We start from the raw sequence: 21,549 nt of genomic DNA, 5'->3' as shown, positions 1-21,549 counted from the left end.
ACTGTGGTAATGTAGGAAACACAGTACATAGAATTTGCTCAGAGCAATATGTATTTTAGTGATGTTGGTTGTGTGATAAACTATTGATCAGGGCAGCCGCTGCTGGAACCTGAGAGGGCCTCAGTTTAGTGTCTTCTCAGTACTCCACTGTTAGCCCCGATTTTAGGCTCAAATCTCCAGATAAGGACTTCAGCACACAACTTTCTGACTCTTCGAGGCGCCACTGCTATCAATGAGCCTCAGCTGACATCTGTAGAAAGTATTCAATCCTCTCACTCTGGGGTGGGGGCCGGGGGAGAGGGGAGGCAGAGAGCTACCAAAACAGTTTTTCAGTACGCAGTGTATTGAAAACGTCTAACGATTGCCAAATGTAATCGTTGCTCTTTTTGATTTTCCTCTTTCCGCAGAAGTTTGCAGAATGCAGTTCGTAGTTATGCAAAATCTGCGGGCAAATTTACGTCTGACTGTGTTGATTCAATTGTCAGTCTGTGATTATTAAAATAACTTGCAATTCCTTTCAATCCAGCAAAAGTGCGTGTTGTACCATAAATGCTGGAAATACGTAGGAGATACACCCACCAGAAAAAGGGTGAGGATTCCGGGACACCTTCATCAGGTCTGGACTTTTGAGAACAGTTTTCGCATAGTGTGCATGATTTTTTAATTTTATATTGACGGTTCTTTTGATCCCCGGCACACAGACGTGTAGGATTTGTCTCCATAACACATTCCACTATCATTCCAGATGTGCAACCCAACTTGCGCATCTTTTGCCACCTTCAGTTTACATATCCTTTTGCCACCCTCGATTCCCTTTTCGAAGGTATGAAATCTTTTTTTTTCCCCCTGTGCTCCATTCCGATGCTCTGAGCTGCTGGGCTGAGCTTGTGCATATCATCTGATTCAGTCATCATAGGAGCGGTGCGATTTTTTCAACCCACGGATTTCAGTGGAACCAGGTCGTGCATAAGGGGGCGCCGCTCGACAGCTAATCCCCGGGAATCCTGAGCCTGCGGGAGAGCATTCTCTTGATCCTGCTTTACTGGGGGATCTCCAGCCTATGGGGTCCCAGGAGGCACGAAAAAAGGATTTTTTTCTCTCTCTCTCACAGCCAACCGCATTCATCTTCAGCATCAGTGCAATGGACAGCGTGCTGTACGGCAGACAATGAAGACACTCTCTCCCTGCCGTGTAAACGTACATTTTTATCTTAAAAAAAGAGGGAAGGCGCGGATTTATTTTTTCTTGACGTCTCGAGGTGGATTCATTCCTGATTTCACGGAGGGATGGAGCCAGCAGTTCACTAACCGTTATCTATGAGGGGAGAAGAAAGGCTGTGTTGTTCTATGTGGCTCCAAAACAGATGCAGACTATGCTGGAATCAGTGGTCACAGTGCCTTTCCTCTGCTTCCAGTGCCACTCTCTTGCAACGGGAAACCCGCATATCCTCTCGCCCCTCTTATCTTTTTGCCAATATGTTGCCTCGTCTTCCTCCTGCTTCCTGCCGTTTGTGACATGACAATAAGGAGGAGAAAAACACACAGGGGGGAGAAAAAGAGAAGGAACTGGAGCCCGGCGGACCCAAATGACGAGTTCAAACTGAAGACGGAAAGACTGTATCGAAATTGACGCGCAGAGCAAGATCGACTTGTGCCGGTGCTGAATTGGGCACAACCTCTATTTGCAATCTTGTTGCTATATATACATCCATGTATATATATTAAGCCTGGAAGGATGGGTTGTATTCAGAGTATAACTTGCAAATCAAGGATACGGCGAGAGAATATAGTGGTGTATGACGTTTCTGCTACGATTGATCAGTGCCCAACTCTAATAGAGGAAAATTCCCCCATTGTCTTACGGTACAAGACACCATACTTCAAGGCATCCGCCCGGGTGGTGATGCCTCCCGTCCCCAGGAATGAAACGTGGGTAGTTGGATGGATCCAAGCTTGCAACCAAATGGAATTTTTCAACACTTACAGCGACCTCGGAATGTAAGGGAATTTAACACGGTATAGTATATATGCCATGCACTGACATTTCATTCTGCAATGCACCCGTGTGCTATGTTCATTCATAGACAACAGTGAGCATTGCAACACGACCAGTCCAAAAAAACACACACACACAAAATAACAGTTGCATCGCTAAATCCAAAATGAAATTGCATAACCTATCACCTTATTTAAATGTTGATACTAATTGTGCAGTTCGGCTGTGGTGAATAGGTGTTGTGACTGCAGCGACCTGTGCACTGGTGAGGAATTCATTCCATTGCACCGAATGCAAATAAAGTGGAAATTTGTTTTATGTTTTAATGTGCAGGATTTGTCTATTATTTTATCACTGCATGGTCAGTCAACGCGTCCCTTTGCGACACCCGCTATATTTTTGTTCAAATGTAGTGGCGGGAGTAGCATTGCTGCTTTATGTAGACAAACGGTTAATTTTCTGTGCAGACCAACACTTTCAGACTAAACATGCTCACCGCCCACCTTTCTCTCTATGAGCTGGAGTCATGTCTCAGTGAGATAGTTAAATATGACTATATATTAATGTAGCTGCGGTGTTTCCATGCCTTCCAACTGACTGTCTACCACACAAACTGTTAGAAACTGTTAGAAACTGGGTGCATATTTAAATCTGCAATGTCTATGATTCACATCACGGCCTCAAATCAGTCCCACGAATTAAAATTATGTTCAATAAACCAGCTGTGATCAGCTAGGCTGAAGTTGCTTTTTAATCATTGCGACCCAACTTTCAAGCGATGATGAAATAGCCGATTGGAAATTAAAGGCTTTTTCTTTGCATTGAAACGACGGGCACTGTGACAGTTTCCAACTCGAGCTTCCGCATTCTCCTTAACGATCGGGAGAAGTCAGGCTTTATTCTGCAACATAAATGTATTGGACTTGATTTGGAGTTCGTTTGTTGGACGCAGGGAACACGGGGCGTAACGATTCAGTCCCACTGACAGTAAAATTGCAAGTTCGAAAATAGTGTCTTGATACTTTGCGGGGACAGTTCCATCTTTCTGCACATGAATCTGGGAATGCATTACACTATTTCAGAGCAACACAGAAGAACTCCGGGGAGCCTCTCAGATCTTTTTATCTTTTATCTTACAAACGACCGAGCTATGTTTAATGTCAAAATCGTCCAGCCCCTAAATAAACATTTAGGTAATTTGAAAGCGGTTTCACATCACCGTCCCCTCTTCACCGCCCCCCGCCACCTTTTAGATGTAAACTTCTGCCAGTTCTCAGAAGACTATGGTTAAAATATAGCAACAGTCCATTAAAGCCTGGTTCTGCTTTATTGACATGACTTGGTGCTGAGCACATTCACTGAGCTGTGAATTTCAAAATAGACTGTAGAAAAAGAGACTGTGTAGGCTGAACCTTTCCCCCTTTGTGTTGAAGTTCCCAATCAATACTGGACAAGCAAGAACTCTGGCAGGCGCCAAATATAGCACATCTCCAAGTGCTTTACATAGCTGAGAGCAGTGATGTGATATGGATAGATTGCTGTTGTCTTACATGTCATTTCATTGTCCTTGCCACAAAGCTGACTTAAAATGTTGTCCTTCACATCACCAGTCAATATCTTCATGCCCGCCATGTTTATATCTTGTCACATCATTGGGCAGCAAACTAAATCATGTTGACAAAGCTTTAAAGCAACTAAAGGAAAGTGCTTCTTTGTAATGTTGCCGGGATCCAACTATATCAAACTACTTCAAGAGTGCAAAAGTTTGCAGATAACTGTTATCTGTCAGCAACAACAACAACTTGTATGTCTATAGCATCCTTCGAAGTATTAAAAGAACCATTGTTAAAAAAAACAGTGCCACCAGTCACACCAGGGCGGCACGGTAGCACAGTGGTCAGCACTGCTGCTTCACAGCTCTAGGGACCTGGGTTCGATTCCTGGCTTGGGTCACTGTCTGTGTGGAGTTTGCACATTCTCCTCATGTTGTGTGGGTTTCCTCCAGGTGCTCCGGTTTCCTCCCACACTCCGACGATGTGCGGGTTAGGTTGATTGACTGTGCTAAAATTGCCCCTTAGTGTCCTGCATAGGTTAGAGGGATTAATGGGCAAATATGTAGGGATATGGGGTTAGGGCTTGGGTGGGATTGTGGTCGGTGCAGACCCGATGGGCCGAATGGCCTCTTTCTGCACTGTAGGGTTTCTATGATAAATGGAAAGGTAACCAAAAATTTAGTCAAAGAGGCAGGTTTGGAAGATAAACTAGAGGAGGAGAGGGGCGCAGAAAGGTTTGGGGAGGGAAGTCCCGGAGCTTAGGCCCAGAAAGCTGAAAGTGGAGTGGCAAAAAAAATTGTAGACGGGCAAAGGGCCAAAATGCACAGATTTTGTCAGGGCTGGAGGAGACAACAAAGACGGGGAGAGGCAAGCCATGGCAGGATTTGAAGGCCAGGATAAATAGCAACCAATATGCCTCATATATGTATTCAATTTTAAAATGCTAAATTATCATCTCTTTCTTGTGTAGCCTAGATTTTGTTCCTCATCGATGAGTGTATTGTAGGCCCTTGACTTGCTGGCTGATGTCTCCTCTGCTCACCCACCCACACTCGAGAACTCTACTGTTTAAAAATCCTTTCAATGGATAAAGGATTTTTTAAAAGCTTTGTACTATTCTCCTGTGTATTTACATCAATTTATGGGGGAATTAATTTGAATGGTTATTTATGCCTTTGAATAGAAAAAGGTATTTAGAGGAATGATTTAATTGTCATTTACAGCTCAAAGTGTAGTGTTTGCCTAGTTATTTTTATGGCCAGGGAATAGACTTGGGTTAATATTTCTACGAATTGTACTATATTTTAAAAGGGCTCCATTTGCCTTATTAATTTATTCAACAGTAATCTCCAGTTTTAAAAAGCTGATGACTTTGTCTCTCTCTCCATATATTGTGGTATATTAATAATCACCAAGTCTTCTGGTGTGCTAACATAGGCAATTTTAAAAAATGAATTAATAAAACCACTATGAGCAATGGAAATCTGTGAAATTCAGGATTGGTAGTTGGGGATTATGCATTTAATAATGGAGTCTAGCTGAAGAATTTGATAGACAAGGAGTAAGTAGGAAAAGTCATAAGTACATTACACTTCTAACCTTGAATCAGAATTGTGCTTAGCTCTACTGAGCTAAGGATCAAGTTGTTCTTCCTGAACCATCTCTTACAAAGAGATTGGTACATTTACAGTACTGAATACATACTATTTTTGCCCTGTTCAATGAGTGTATTTATTGCAGTCTATGAAGGATAGTTCTACTCATTCAGTTAGAGCTTCCTTTCCATCAGTCATATCCAGTTAATTTACAGTCACAACGGATAACTGTAAGCAGTCTCGTAATAAATATATAGTCATAGATATTAGGTACGTCATAACCTTTCTGAACTACATTTTATCCCTTCCTTGGTAGAATGTCACAATACCCAATTATGGCAACTATAATTTACTTAAATATCTGACCAGATATTTGTAAATTCACAGTTTTATTTTAAATTGACATCCATCAAGAGTGGGGTAGTTATGAGGACACTGAGTGACTAAAGTGTTTTGCTGGCCACTATAGTTTACTCATTTAAGAGAGTATTTCTGGACGATTGAATGAAGACAACACAAATCTTTAACATGATTGAAACTTGCAATGTGCTATATACCTTCAGCCTACTCCCGCTCAACTGCAACTCACCCCTCCACCATCATTAGTTCAGTTCCAGTTCGATAAATTGCTAACTCACTTTACCCTGCAATGGAAGATTTAGAACAGTTTCCACACTTTGCACATACTCACACTAGACCTTTGTACACAACCATACCATTATCATTTGCTTTCACACCAGTCAGATGCAACTCCTCATACTGGCAATGTAATCAAAATCTCCACAAGACTATTGCTGATTGCTTGAGGGGTGACCTCACTATATCACAGTGGTGTTTTTATTGCAGGGTGATTTATTTGAGCCACTTCTATGAAGAACAGCACAGTTTATTAGAGTGAAGCCTTGCTACTGTTTCTGCTGAGCTTTTGGTTATTTTTTAGAAGACAGTTGGCAAATTGAAAGGCTTCATAAAAAGGCTTCCACTACAGCAGTGTCAATAAAAGGATATTTTTAATCAAATAAAAGTATCAACTTGAAGGCAGAAACTAGAGAATATTAATTATTTTGAAAGTAATCCTGTTTATTGTGAACTGTTAATTTTCTTGTATTGAACTAAGCCATGAAAGAAAAAATCTATTGGAAAAGAAATAAACAGCATTTAATCTTTTCTATTCGTTCATGGGATTTGAATATCTCTCACCTAACTACCCTTAAGAAAATAGTGTTGAGGTGTCTTGAACCACTGCAGTCCTTGTGGTGTAGATGCCCCCACAGTGCTGTCATATAGGATGTCCCAAGGTTTTAACTAGAGATTGTGAAGGAAAGTGACATATTTCTAAGTTGGGACCTCTGTGACTTGGAAGGGAATTTGGGGTGGGGCATTCCCAATGTGCCTGCTATTTTTGTTCTGGGGAGTTGAGGTCACAAGCTTGGAAGAAGCCTCGGCGAATTGCTGAAGTGCATTTTGTAGATGGTATACACAGTAGCCATGGTAACAATGGTGTGCCAGTGGTGGAGTGAGTGAATTTCAATACAGTAGGTTGGCTGAGATGAGTGTCCCTGTTGTAATTTGATTTTTCATGTTTCTTTTTAATGTTCTTAGAAATTAAACCGGTTTGCAGATAATTTGGATTCCTGGCTTTTGAAACAATTATATTAATAAACAATCATTTACTGATGGCATTTTTGTTTCATGTTATGGGACATTAGCAGCACAGTAATGGAGTTATACCAAGGACCAATTATAGTCTCACCGTTTCCCTATAGAAATACATACAAATGAAGGAAATATGGAGAGGCCATGGGAAATAAATGTATCAATAGACTTATCTATTTTGCATGGCCAAAGATTTTCAGGGGTCTAAAAGACAAAAAGGAGGGGAACAGATAGAATGGATAGTGGAACTATTTCTGCTGGTTGGGGAGTCTAAGAAAAGGGGAAAGAGGGTTAAAAATAGTCAGACATTTCAAGAGTAAAATTAGGAAACACTTCTATGGGCAAAGGGTAGTGGAAGTTTGGAACACTTTTCTGGAAATAGTAATTGATGCAAGATAATTTGTTAATGTACAATCTGAGATTGATAGATTTTTGTTAGCCAAATAGATTAAAAGATATGGGGCAAAGGGACAAGTGAAGTTAGGTCACAAATCAACCATAGAATCATACAAAGCAGAAGAGACTCTTCAGCCTATTGAGTCTGCACTGACACATTAGAAACACCTAAATTCCTACCTAATCCCATCTGCCAGCACGTGGCCCATAGTCCTGAATGTTATGATGTGCCAAGTGCTCATCCAGATACTTTTTAACGGATGTGTGCCCACCTGCCTCTACCACCCTCCCAGGCAACGCATTCCGGACCGTCATCACCCTCTTGGTAAAAAGGTTTTTCCTCACATACCCCTTAAACCTCTTGTCCCTCATCTTGAACCTATGTCCCCCATGACTGACTCTTCATCAAACGGTAACAGCTGTTTCTTATCCATTCTGTCCGTATCCCTCATAATCTTGTACATCTCGATCAGATTGCCCCTTTGTCTTCTCTGCTCCAACGGAAACAGCCCAAGCCTACCCAACTTCTCTTCATAACTTAAGTGTTCTCATTGAATGCAGGAACTGGCTAAGGGTAAGGCTGAAGGGCTTCAACCTATGTGTGGGTTGCTGTGGTGCTCCAGTTTCCTTCCACAGTCCAAAGATGTGCAGGTTAGGTTGATTGGCCATGCTAAATTGACCCTTAGTGTCAGGGAGATTAGCAGGGTATAGACATGGGTGTTACTGGGATAGGGCCTGGGTGGGATTGTTGCCAAATGGCCTCTTGCTGCGCTATAGGGATTCTATGATTCTATTCCTGTATTCCTAACTCTGCCATTTCTTCATGATTCAAGGTTAGAAAAGTAGTATACCAGACAAGCTTTTGAACTTAACGATGCATATTTTATAAGTCTTAGCCTTTGCTCACAATTTTTTTCTCTCTCTAGTTTTTAATATAACTCACTGTGCCATGTACTAGCCAGTCGAGCTCCCCTACCTCCACCAATGCTGCTTTGTCATCCAGAAAAAAAACACATCCTTCCTTTTAATGGGGAGGTGACTGGCTTTTGCTGGGTGCAGTGCCCTGATGGCACAACTAATTTTAGAACTCACTGCTTGGGAAAGAGTTAGTGGGAATCAAAGCTCTGTCCTTAGATCCCAAGATATAGCAGGTCTAAATTTCAACTTATGGCCCACTCAATCTTCCATATTCTATTTTAAAACATTTAACTGACATTTTCAAATGGAAAAATCTTTGCTGTGCAATGACAGAGGCTAGTAGAGCCCCTACCCATAGCTCGTGTAGATTTCATATCGATTAGAGTTCATAACTGGAAAATTGGAGTTCATAATTGGCTGCTTACAAATGGAGGAGACTGACCTCACAAAGTAAATATCCCATAAGCACTGCCATCACAGAAAGCTCTACACTCGGAGAGCAAAATGGTGCAATGTACCCTTAAACTAGATTTACTCCCATTTATTCTGTGTCCCTGTATAGTCTTGTGGCAAAATCATATCTCTAAATATTTAGGCTCTTTGGGTCTTGTCAGTTTTGCACTGTTTACAATTGTCAGTGCTAAACAGTTTTCAGAAAGGTTACAATGAATAGGAATATCGAAATTCAGTCCTCACAAGCTGTATTTACTGCACAAAATAATCGCTCCAATAGAGGCTTCTCAAAATTATTTTCCAAAAGATTTGTTTTAGAATCATAAGTGTTCTCAAACTGGGTTTTCATTTTGACTTTTCAAACCGCTACGTGTAAATCTTGTTGTGGTGTCAATTTCCAATTATCATCTCTGGGATAATAGGCTACAATAAAGTGTTTGTCAGAAATCGGCAAGTGATATCGCTTCTATAATATAAAACAGAAAATGCTGGAAAAAATTAGTAAGCCTGGTAACATCTGTGGAGAGAGGAGTTAAGGTCTGGTAAGGTAAGGCCATAGACCATAAGATACAGGAGCAGAATTAGGCCATTTGGCCCATCAAGTCTGTTCTATCATTCAGTCATGACTGTGTGACTCTTCTGCAGAGTTAAAGAGAGGGAAACATGTGATGGATCTGATACCAGAAAAGAAGGCTTGGAACAAGCAGAGCAGAATAAAAAGTCTGAGATAGGTGGGAATTAGGAGAAATTTGACAAATATGTTATGGTCAGTAAACAAAAGGGGGTGTTAATGGTAAGACTAAAGGGGGTGCAGATAGTGGCATAAAGGTAAGACAGCAGAATATGTTAACAGCAACATAAAGGTCAGTGCTCTGTGAAAGCAAAACTTAAGAGCAAGTGACAGACCTGTTTGTGGGGTGTTGGGACAAAAATGGGATTAAAAAGGGGGGTCAAGATGGAGAAGAAAGTTTATGGTCTGAAGTTGTTGAACTCAGTGTTAAATCCAGAAAGGTGTAAAGTGCTTCATGGGAAGATGAGGCGCTGTTCCTTCTGTTTGCACTGGGTTTCACTGGAACATTGCAGGAATATTGCTTGCTTTCTGTTAGGAGAGCAGTTTTAACCTAAGATTCATTCTATCGTTGATACATCGGGTAAACTTTTTATTACTTGGGGAAACCTAAGTAACACGCCAACATCATGTTTCCTCCCTTCCCCCAAAACAAACTGGATTAGATTGTGCAACCTAATGAACTGGCAATATGACAACACTTGACAAACTCATTTGTTCCACCACGCGCAATTATACAATTTCTGATATGAGTGTTACTCGAGGGATTAGCACATGGCGCTTTTAAAACTATAGTCTATCCTGGAGGAGTTACTTTGGCACTACAACAACTTGTATTTATATAGCACCTTTAAAGTAACAAACCTTGCCAAGGCACTTCATAAGAACACATTCAGAAAACAATTAAACAGAGCCAAAGAAGGAGCATTCTGGCAATTGACTGAAAACTAGATCAAAGAGGTAAAGTTTAAGTAGCATTTTAAATGGGAGAGGAGAGATGAAGAGTTTTAGGAAGGGGATGCCAGAGCTTAAGAGCCAAACAGCAGAGCTGCAAACAGTGGGACAGATGGGCAGGAGCATGTACAAGTGGGCAGCGGACAGTGGCACAGTGGTTAGCACTGCTGCCTCACAGTATCAAGGACCCGGGTTCATTTCCAGCCTTGGGTCATTGTCTGTGGGTAGTTTGCACATTCCCCCATGTCTGCATGGGTTTCCTCCAGGTGCTCCAGTTTCCTCTCACAGTCCAAGGATATGCAGGTTAGGTTGACTGGCCATGCTAAATTGACCCTAGTGTCAGAGGATTAGCAAGGTAAAGATGTGGGGTTACGGGAATAGTGTCTGGGTGGGATTGTGGTTGGTGCATGAAAATAGCCTCCTTCTGCACTGTAGGGATTCTATGATTGTATGAAGTGCGAAGAATTGGAGTGCTGTAATTGAAGGAGGTAAAAGGGATAGTGTAAATCATGAGGATTTTCCTTTGGAAGACAACCGGAGGCAGTTAATATATGGACAGATGACAGTAGAACTAATTTATCTTTGCTTTCAGACTATCTTCTGTGAGGAACAGAGCAAACAGTGCAGTAAATTATATCAGTTGACACACTTGGTAATGAATTTTGCATTTCTCAGATGGAATAGACACATACAGACATAAGCAATATTGTTTTTATATTAAATCTTTTCCCTTTCTCCTCAGTATGTTTCAAAGTAAAAAGGGAGAATGTTGATGAACAAGAACAAGTTGATTCATCAACTGCCCTTTCCTAACACCAAAGAGGTGGCTTACCACAGGGATCAGTGGTAGGTTGCTTACAGTTTGTGATATGTATAAATGATATAGATGAGAATGTGATGGGGTGGTGGGGGGGGTGGAATGATAAGTAAATTTGCAGATGAGACAAAGAATGGCAGGGTGGAAGAAGGTCTTAGGTTGCCGGAAGATATAGATGGGTTGGTCAGATGGACAGATCAGTCAATGGCAGATGAAATTTAATCCTGCAAAATGTGAGGTGATGCACAAGACAAGGGAATGTGCAATGAATGTCAGGACACTAAAGCTCAGAGGAACAGAGGGATCTTGGGGTGCTTATCCACTGATCTCTGAAGAGAACAGAATAAGTCAAAAGGATAATTGGGAAGGCATACGGAACACTTGCCATTGTCAGTCCTGTCATAGAGTTTAAGAGCAGAGAGGTTATGTTGGAGCTGTACAAAATTTTGGTTAGGCCAGAGCTGGAGTAATGTGTGCAGTTCTGGTCATTTCATTATAGGAAGGATGTGATTGCTCTGGGGAGAGTGTGGAGGAGATTCAGCAAAATGTTGCTTGGGATGGACATTTGAACTATGAAGAGAGACTTGATAGGCTTGGGTTATTTTCTTTAGAGCAGAGAATACTGAGAGCGAACCTGATTGAGGTATATTAGATTATGAGAGTTATGGACATGGTGAATAGAAAGCAGCGGTTCCCCTAAGTCAAAGTGTCAATAACAAAGGGGCGTAATTTTAAAGTGAGGGGCAGAAGGTTTAGAGGGAATTTGAGGAAACACTTTTTCACCCAGAGCATGGTGGGAATGTGGAATGCACTGCCTGGAAGGGTAGTAAAGGCGGAAAATCTCACACCTTTAAAAATGGATGAGCATTTGAAATGTCATAACATTCAAGATTATAGGCCAAGTGCTGGAAAGTGGGATTAGAGTAGATTTAGTGTAGTTCTGTCAGTGCAGATTTGATGGGCTGTACCGTATGACCTTGTGGCTCTAAGTAATCGACAGCACTTCCATATATCAGACATAAGGTAATACTGATAATGCCTTACTCGGCAATAGTAATGTAGTTAAAAGGCACTATTAAAACAGTTCAATCATTGTACCCACTTCCTCAGAACTCAAATGGAGCTAAACCAGTAGTGCGGAGAAGCAGTTGGGTTGATGAAATCTGTGAAATTGGTGGAGATCCTTTATATTCCCTGGCAGCAATTCAAAAATCTGGATTTTACATTACCACAACACCTAATGACATTTCAATTCAATATTTTAAAGTCTGGTCACTTATCGATATAAAATGATATTGCACAAAATATTTGTTCCTAATTATGAAAACAGATCAACGTGTAAACGAGGAACATAAACTCAGGAGTAATCCATTTATCCCTTACATGCCTATTCAATTAAACCACCTAAAACCAAAGACCTTTGTCCTATATTCCCAAATAACCTGACTTTCAGAAATATATCAATCTCAGTTTTAAAATCTTAAATCTTTAAAAACCTTAAATGCCGCTTAGTGTCAGGGAGATTAGGGGTGTAAATATATAGGTTACGGGGATAGACCTGGGTGGGATTATTGTCGGTGCAGGCTGAATGGGCCAAATGGCCTCTTTCTGCACTGTGGATTCTATGAAAGCTTTGATCAAATTTCACATTAATATTGGGACAGCGCAGTGGCACAGCAATTAGCACTGCTGCCTCACAGTGCTAGGGACCTGGTTTGGTTCCTGGTAAGGTCACTGTCTGTGCGGTGCCTGCATATTCTCCCCATGTCTGCGTGGGTTTCCTTTGGGCGCTCTGGTTTCCTCCCACATGTCCGAAGGACGTGCTGGTTAGGTGCATTGGCCATGCCACATTCTCTCTCAGTGTATCCAAACAGTTCTGGAGTGTGGCAACTAGGGGATTTTCACAATAACCTCATTGCAGTGTTAATGTAAGCCTACTTGTGACAACTAAATAAACAACTAAATGGACTACATAAAATGTCAACCAAGGTCATTCAACTCATCCCTTCCAGCACCCCAACTCTTCCATTACAGTACCAGTTGCCCTCTGAACGTCGCTACTATTTTAAATGTTCACTCTGTATTGATGTGGTTGGTAAAGTGTTCATTATTCTCTCTGTCTGCAGATAATGCTTATTTATATTTCTCTGTATTCAGGTCTAGCTGGGAACTTCCTGATTTGCGAGAAGGCAGGGTTAAGGCGATTAGTGATTCTGATGGAGTGAGCTACCCATGGTATGGTAACACCACGGAAACGGTAACACTGGTCGGTCCCATCAACAAGGCGTCTCGGTTCTCAGTCAGCATGAATGACAATTTTTACCCGAGTGTGACATGGGCAGTACCTGTGAGCGAGAGCAACGTGCCCCAACTAACCAGGATTAAAAGAGACCAAAGTTTCACCACCTGGCTAGTAGCCATGAACACGATCAGCAAGGAGAAGATCTTACTTCAGACAATCAAATGGAGAATGCGCGTTGACATAGAAGTTGACCCATCGAACCCGTTGGGCTACCGCGCTAAACTGGTTGGAAGGACACAGCAGGAACAACCTCGGATATTGACCAGGATGGAGCCCATACCTCCAAATGCCTTGGTGAAGCCCAATGCAAACGACGCCCAGGTTTTAATGTGGAGACCCAAACGTGGTCTACCTCTAGTTGTCATACCTCCCAAATAGTATTAGAGGCTTGCAGCTATTTAAGGAACCCTCACAAGGACGCGCGACTTTTTATACACCTCCAATTTCATTCAGCAGCAAGGAGCGAGCAATGTTGGATTTCCCTTCATTCTTGGTATGTAGGCAATGCACTTGTTTGAAGGAGGTGAATGAAGCCTTTGGTTCAAATGTACATCACGGGATCTCGGGTGGCTGTTTACAAAAGTCATTCGACTGTAAAAACCCCACTGGTAACACTTGATTCTTTTTGTTTTTTTTGATAAGGCAAAGTTCTCAGTCCAGATGAACTGGCCGTGGTGCTGAAATGTGACGGAAATAAGGTACCACTATTTTGTAATCGTTTGGGAGCTGGTGTCGCTCCACAGTGCAGGCTTCAAGTCAAGACGATGCTTCCTTACTCTTGTTAACTTGTCTAATTATTCGACGGATTAATGGATAATCTATTTTGCATGCACCTCGTATTAAGAAGATGTATGGTTCGGAATATCCATGTGCATTCAGTTTTTGTGTGTTGTGAGTAATTTCGAGCCTATATCACAAGTGTCGCAGTCAAATGAATGATTTTTTTAAAAAAAATATTAAAACAGCAACATTAATTCGGAATGTTTTTCATGGGACTGCATTGAAACCTTAAGGGAATGAGGGGAGAACAAAATATCCCTCCCATGTGACGCTCTGCATTTATTTTGGTGTGATCGTTTTTCAAACTTTAGATGCCAAAGTGGCTGGGACTTTAACGCATTGTGCCACAGTGATTCCAACCGAAGATTTCTTTAGAATACCCATGCCTTTTATCACGGCACAAACAGCGAAGCCCTTAGAATAAAAAGAACAATTTTGTATTAATTTACCGTGTTTTTGTCAGTACACGTTGTCATAACAGAGAAGCTAGACGTTTGGTTAGGAGTTCTGCTAGCTAATACAATGGTTCTGACCTCTTCCAGTTTAATTCGGGCAGAAGAAGAGTTTTTTTCCATTTACATGCTGGCTCATGAGTGGGCCGGACATAAGCTCTTTAACCATTAGATATTCGCATTTGAATGCTATTTGATATGGTTCCACATTGCACCTTTGGCACTTTGATTAAAACGCAGTGCTCTATCTGAGTACTGCGAGGTCAGTTGCAGTTTATTGTTTACTGGGTTGATGCGGGGAAGTATTATTAAAAGGGTGCTATCACCTGTAACGGAAATGGGCAATGAGCAGTATTTTGGTGAGTAAGAGTGATCAGTTTCTTGTGTGTGAACAGTCATTCCCAAAGCATAAAGCGAGGGCCAGGGTGAGCTCATTGGCAATGTGACATAATCAGCATCTGTCACCTCCGTTTCATCCCAGCTCTGGCTAGGTCTCAAGCGAATTGGATATAGCAAGGCTCTGGAGAAAGAGTGGCAGAGTGGGACTAATTGGTAGCTCTCTCAGAGAGCTGGCACAGGTATGAGGGGGCTGAATGGCCTCCTTCTGTGCTGTAAGATTCTATGATTCTATCTCTGATTGGTTCAGCATGAATCCAGAAATTGAAACCATTGTATGTTTAAAAAGTTCATACTTAAATTTCCCATCTGAGTATGTACACATTGTATTTACCATCTAAATATTATGCCAATTGTGTTTTGTTATTTATAAGTCATGCCATTTTTGTAACAAGTTTTCTTTAAAAAACTGTGAATTGAGTCCATGATTTTAAAATCAAATGCTAAAAAAGTATTCATCTGGGAAAAAGAAATGAACTGATTGGTTGTGTTGCTAAGAAGCTTGGCTTTGTAGCGTGCCTTATAAACTAGTGAGATCTACCGCATACCTGGCTCTCCCTGGAGCACAGATGTTTGGCAGATGTTTGGCTCACTAATCTGTGAATTGGAGGTCGAAAGGTGACAAGCTGTTGGTTGGTAGATTGCATGCATTTTCTGTAACTAAGAGATTGCACTTTGATTTTGTTCATTTATACTGGAATATGATATGTCACATTCATTGCTGGAAAACAATGGAATAAAAATGCAATTTTTTTTCTAAGTGCAATGAAATATATTAATTTAACACCTCTTCTCAATTTGGAGATTCCTGGGTTTGCTTGATCAGAAAAGCTACAAACTTGCTCTATGTTGTGAACCTAAATATAGGACAGGTCTGTGTGGTGGTACTCGAAAAAAAAGAGATATTCACCTCTTCAAATACATCCCATTAAACTATTGTATGGGTCATATTTTGTTTCCTTATTTAGGTGCAAGGGGAAGCTTTGAGTTGCAAAATCTTTATTCCCCTGGGTGACTTAAGGGTTACAATGCTCGAAGGATCATTAAACAAAAACGTTAACTCTGTTTCTCTGTCCACAGATACTGAGTATTTCCACCATTTTCTGATTTTATTTTATGACCATTAACAGTGTTGCAGAATGACACATATCTTTTGGTTGCCCACAGTTCCATAATCAGATACAGTGCAGATTGTAGTAGCTGCAATTAAAATAAACCTCAGAAAATAATATAGTGGAGAGACTCAGCAGACAGTATCTGTGGGAGAGAAACTGAATTCCCATTCCAGGTCAATGGTCTTCCACCAGGAATTCTGATGAAAGGTCACTGATTTGAAACTTGCAGCATTTTCTGTTTTTATTTTTGATTTCCAGCCTCCGCACTGTTTCATTTTTGATTTCAGGGCAGTTGCAGTGGAGATACCTCCTAATACACTGTCCAAACTAAGTGCACAATTTTCAGACTCCAATGGGAATAGCACAGATTTATTGCTGAATTGATCAGTGTTGTACTCTACTTTTCCTGCAGTGAGGGATTGCTTTTGTGCCAACAGTCCAATTAGATATAAAATGTGACAGAAATGCAAATAGTGCTTTAAGGGCTATTTTTCTTTTTGAAAAGGATACATTGAGTGTTTTAAAATGTACAAGATTGAAAAATATGATCGGACAAGTGCCAGTCAACAAGGAGACCTGTCTATGTGGCTATCACTTACATTGAAGTCTACAACCTGAAAATAACACTGCATGATGTTATTAGATGAACATGAAATGCATTCATGTGAGAATAATTTGCCTACATTTTAACAGGGGGACTTGAAAGTTCTCTTTCAAGTTCAAAGCTCCCTTTAGCTTCACCCATTACTATGTCTGTGACCTCCTCCAGTATCTACAGAGAGATCTACATTCCTTCAACCCTGGCCTCTTGGGCATCCCTTCACTTTCTTTGCCAGGCTATTGTCATCCATGCCTTGACCCCTAAGCTACTCCACCTCTCTCCCACATAAGATGTTCCTCAAAACTTATCTCTCTGAGAAAGCTTGTCCTAATATTTACTTCTTTGTGTCAACTTGGTGTCAACTTTCATCTGATTTGCTCGTGTGAAGCATCAGGTTTCAGTATAATAAAACGTGCTACAGAAATGTGAGTTGTTAACGTTAATAGAGAAATTAATCCTATTAACTATTAAATCTCACTAAAACTTTGGCTATTGCAAAAATATTCAAATGGGTTACAATATAATTTTGAAAAATTAACATGGTAAAGAGAGTAATGAATTATTGGGGGCTTTTCTTGTGGAAATCCATAACATGGCCTTAGGAGCTGGAAAGACTGTTTGATACTGATTGTATGCTGGGATTAGTTGATCTCAGATGAAACTACAATTAGAATACTACAATTGGCCCCAATGTGTTTAGGTTACAAAGGGGAGAGAATGGGCAGGATTCCTGCTGTTGAATGCTACTTTGGGACCTCTAGGCACCTGTGATGACTAGATGGAGTTCAGTTGTAACAGTCCACACAAGGTTCAGTAACTGCTGGCCCATGCTTGGGAGATGGTTGGCTCCCAAGTATGCCACAGGAAGTTGATAACTCCAGGAGAAGAGGTAGAAAAGAAAATCAGGAATAAAATCTGATTAAAAATTATCCAAACTGTACCTCAGTTCAAAATATTTTTAAACAGCATAAAAGAGGCACAGATCCAAGTTATATGAAAAATAAATGTTATATAGCATACCGCAATTTAGATGATTAACTATCAAAGCCTGATTTAAAAAAAAACAACTTCAGAATAACATCCTTAATCCACTAACATGACATTTTCCTTTTCTTCAGCAGCCACTGTTAATAGCTCTTTGAGTGAAGTTTCCGAAATAAAATCAGTTGTTGGCAAATTGCAGATAGATGGGCACCTCTGGGAGCTGGATTAAGATAATCCAAACTCTCTTGTTTTTTTAGGTACTTTAATTGCCATCTGAGGGAAGATATTTTCCTCTCAACCGTCTGCACTGGATCCTCCTCCAGGTCCCTGGAGTGTTGAGACAGATTGTAATTCACTCCACCAGCCAGCTGTCCTCTGAATAAATCAATTAACTGACAGCTCACTTCTCAATCAATTGTGTGTCGCATAGATCATTGTTTGTGGATTTTTGCATTTGTCTAAATTACAAAATGGGTAACATTAAGACTGGGAAGAAGCTGTGTGCATAATGATTCAACACTACTCAAGGCTCATGCAACTTGGGCTTGATGATGTATGCATCAGTGCTTTGGTGCATATCACACACTAACACATGATTTTAAAAGCTGTGACTTGATGAGAGGTGAACATCTAGTTTCACATCCTTGTTCGAAACTACAAAAAGAGGCAGGTTTAAAGATATTGCATAAAAAGCTGATGTATGTTATTACAGGCATGCCATGCTTACAGTAGAAATATTAAGAAATTAGTACTCCATGTGTAATTTTGTTTGCGTTTGATGATTACATATACATCAGATGCACATTTTAAGACGGGTTAAATTAACAGATATCACACTTAATTAATTAATATCACTCTATTTCTCTGGTTCATATTTCTGCACGATTCTACAAGATTTTTGTATCATTTTGTCATTGATAATTTGGTTAAGAATCCACAGTGCTACTTTGAAGATCCCAAATTGCTTCTATTAGCTATGTGGCAATTCTACCGGAGATAATAAATGAGGTTTGAACATTTTTTTAACAAACACAACAAGTTATCAAGGCACAATCTATCAGATCATACTCCCTCAGAAAGATAGTTAATTTGTGATAGAGCCATTAAAATATTTTAATGGTAAGTGTTAATTCTCAGATCTAAAGAAGAAAATTGCTGAGAACTGAGATGTCATATTTTAATTATAACTGAGTGCGATGGGAGAGTGGCCAGGGTAGTATCCATTTTTCAAATGGTGGCAGATTCAACTCAGTTAATTACAAGCCAGTTAAATCAACCTCTTTCGTAGGAAACATTCTGGTATCACTAATTAAGGAAAGCATTAGCACAAACCAAGATAAAGAGAATACAGTTAGAAGTAGCCAGCAGGGATTTTAAAAGGGATGGTAGTGATTGGCAAACCTCAGAACTCTTTGAGGAGATGTGAGACATTATAGATAAGGAGAATGTAATATATATGAGCTTTAGAAAAGCTTTTTGAGAAAATTAAAGGGTATGTTGTTAGTGGAAGGGAAGCACACTTGTTCTAAAACAGGTTAGAAGGGAGGAAACAGTAGAGTTTAAGGACAGGTCTTCAGGTGGGGAGTGGACAGTGTTGTCACGTGGGGTTCAGATCGGGGGCCGCTACTGTTCACTGGGTGTAATCTGACAAATTAAAAGGGTTGTGGTTATTGAAGGCAATTGCTGTGTGAGTTCCCTAAGGTGCCAGGCCCAATCATCTTCAGCAGCTTCATCAGTGAGCCACCCTCCTACATAAGGCCAGAGGTGGGATGTTTGCTGATGATTGCAAAATTCCATTTGCAATTTCCTAGATAATGAAGCATTGCGTGTCCATATGCAGTACAATCTGGACAACATCTAGACTTTGGCTGATAGGTAGCAAGTAATATTCATACGATACATGTGCCAGATAAAGACTATCAAGAGATTATAACAACCTCCCTGTCACAGAAAATAGAATTACCATCACCCAGTCCTACACCATCAAAGTTTGAAGTCACCATGGATTAGAACTAACTGGACCAAACACATAAATATTGTGCCTACAAGAGGAGGACAGAGGCTCAGAATTCTGTGATAAATGACTCACCTCTTCATTCCCCACAGACTTTCCAAAACCTATAACGCATTAGTCAAGAGTGTGGCAGAAGACATTCCACTTGCCTGGGCACACAGTGCTCCAAAAGTGCTCAAGAAGCTCGACACTGTGCAAAAGAAAAGTAGCAGGCTTGGTTGAAATCCCATCCACCATCTTAAATATTCACTCACCAGTGGCTGCGGTTGGTACCATCTAGAAGATGCACTACATCAACTCACCAAGGTTCCTTTGACAGCACCTTTTAAACCTGTGACCTCTACCTAGAAGGTCAAGGTCAGCATGGGGACACCAACTCCAGCAAGTATCCCCTCAAACTGCACACCACCCTGATCAGCAAATTTGTTGCAGTTCCGCCATTATCATTAGGTTAAAACCCTGGCACTCTGTCGGAAGCAGTTCTCACCGCCACCTTCTCACAGGCAGTTAAAGATAGACAATAATTGCTGGGTTTGCCAATGAACTCCATCTTCTGTGAATAAAAGTAAAATATATAAAGATTCTGATAATAGGTCCAGAAGGAGTGGCACTGCAGCATGTTAATGAGACCAAAGTAGGAAGTAAGAGGATGCTCCAAAGAAATATTAATAAAATGGTGGATGCTGCTAAAAAGAGTCAGGAGAAATTCAATGTGATACATTTTGCTAGAAAATGTACAGGCAGTAATTATTCTGAGTGACAATAGGCTCAGCTCTTCCCCCGATTGAGGCGTGAGATGGCGGACAACCAGACTGAGAGAGTTTATCAAAAGCAGCCCACCATCATCCAGAACAAGAAGAGGGCACTTGTAGGTGAAGGCAGCAAAGAAAAGTTTCCCCGCTACTATCGTAGCGTAGGTCTGGGTTTCAAGACTCCATGCAAGGCCATTGATGGGACTTACATTGACAAGAAGTGTCCACTCACAGGCAATGTGTCAATCTGGGGCCGGATCCTGATAGGTGTTGTGACTAAGATGAAGATGCGCTGGACCATTGTTATTCGCAGAGACTAGCTGCACTACATCAGGAAGTACAACCGCTTTGAGAAACAACACAAGAACATATCTGGGGACAGTGTGACTGTGGGGGGAGTGCTGGCCCCTCAGTGAGACTGTGCCTTTCAATGTCCTCAAGGTCACTAAAACCGCAGGAGCCAAGAAACAGTGCAGGAAATTTTGAATATGATTGTAAAGTAAGTCAGCCGCAATAAATCATTTGTGAACAGACAAAAAAAAAGAAGGATTTGGCGGGTACAAGTTCACAGTACTTTAAAAGCAGCAATTCATGTTAAGACCATAAAAAGTTAACATTATTTTAGAGTTTATCATAAAAGACAGAGGGGAAAAATTTTGATTGCTCCTGTTTTCATGGCTCATATTTTGCAAGTAGCACCCACCCGGCCTTGAGGTAGCTGGCAACATGCAGACTTTGCATTGCCTTTTGATTTCAATGATTTCAGCTCACAACTTAGCACTGAATGCACTGCTGACTGGCTGCACACTCAATATGGTGTACAACATAGCATGTATATCTAGCATATGTTCCAGCTCGCCTGCATCTCTTAAAGGCAGCTTGCTCTTCTGGGGCTCTTCGTGGATTACATAGGATGTGGCACTGTAGCAGTCCAGCAATTGTTCATGCTCCATTCAAGCTTCCTCCCATCTTTCCTCATCTAAATTTATCATAAGAACATAAGAACATAAGAAATAAAAGCAGGAGTAGGCCACCCAGCTCTTCGAGCCTGCCCCGCCATTCAATAAGATCATGGCAGATCTGTCATGTCTCAGTTCCACATTCCCGCCCTCTCCCCATAACCCTTAATCCCCTCGCTTATCAAAAACCCATCAACCCGCGTCTTAAAAATATTTAGCGAGGCAGCCTCCACCACTTCAACGGGCAGAGAATTCCAGAGATTCACCACCCTTTGAGCGAAGAAGTTCC

General features: G+C 41.0%; 1 protein-coding gene and 1 pseudogene across 2 annotated transcripts; both read left to right on the top strand.

The window, feature by feature from the left end:
- The first annotated feature begins 1,144 nt into the window (after window positions 1-1,144).
- LOC145348404 (protein FAM78B) lies at window positions 1,145-15,529 on the top strand. Of its 2 annotated transcripts, XR_013887932.1 has the most exons (3): window positions 1,145-1,997; window positions 13,063-13,700; window positions 13,850-15,529. XR_013887932.1 is itself a non-coding variant. In XM_080196624.1 (2 exons), the coding sequence occupies exons 1-2, from the start codon at window positions 1,735-1,737 to the stop codon at window positions 13,583-13,585; spliced, it is 786 nt and encodes a 261-aa protein (XP_080052750.1). In that variant the 5' UTR covers window positions 1,145-1,734; the 3' UTR covers window positions 13,586-15,529. The 2 variants fall into 2 exon arrangements, 1 of the variants encoding a protein (XP_080052750.1); XM_080196624.1 differs by having other exon boundaries at window positions 13,063-15,529.
- Window positions 15,530-20,345: 4,816 nt separating this feature from the next.
- On the top strand, window positions 20,346-20,787 carry LOC145348403 (small ribosomal subunit protein uS17 pseudogene; annotated as a pseudogene).
- Window positions 20,788-21,549: the final 762 nt, after the last annotated feature.

Source organism: Carcharhinus amblyrhynchos, chromosome 9 (genome assembly GCF_965287045.1).
Source record: "Carcharhinus amblyrhynchos chromosome 9, sCarAmb.v2.hapA, whole genome shotgun sequence".
In the NCBI taxonomy this organism is placed as follows: Eukaryota; Metazoa; Chordata; class Chondrichthyes; order Carcharhiniformes; family Carcharhinidae; genus Carcharhinus; species Carcharhinus amblyrhynchos.
Note: the sequence above shows the minus strand (reverse complement) of the source record. Positions and strands in the feature narration are given on the sequence as shown.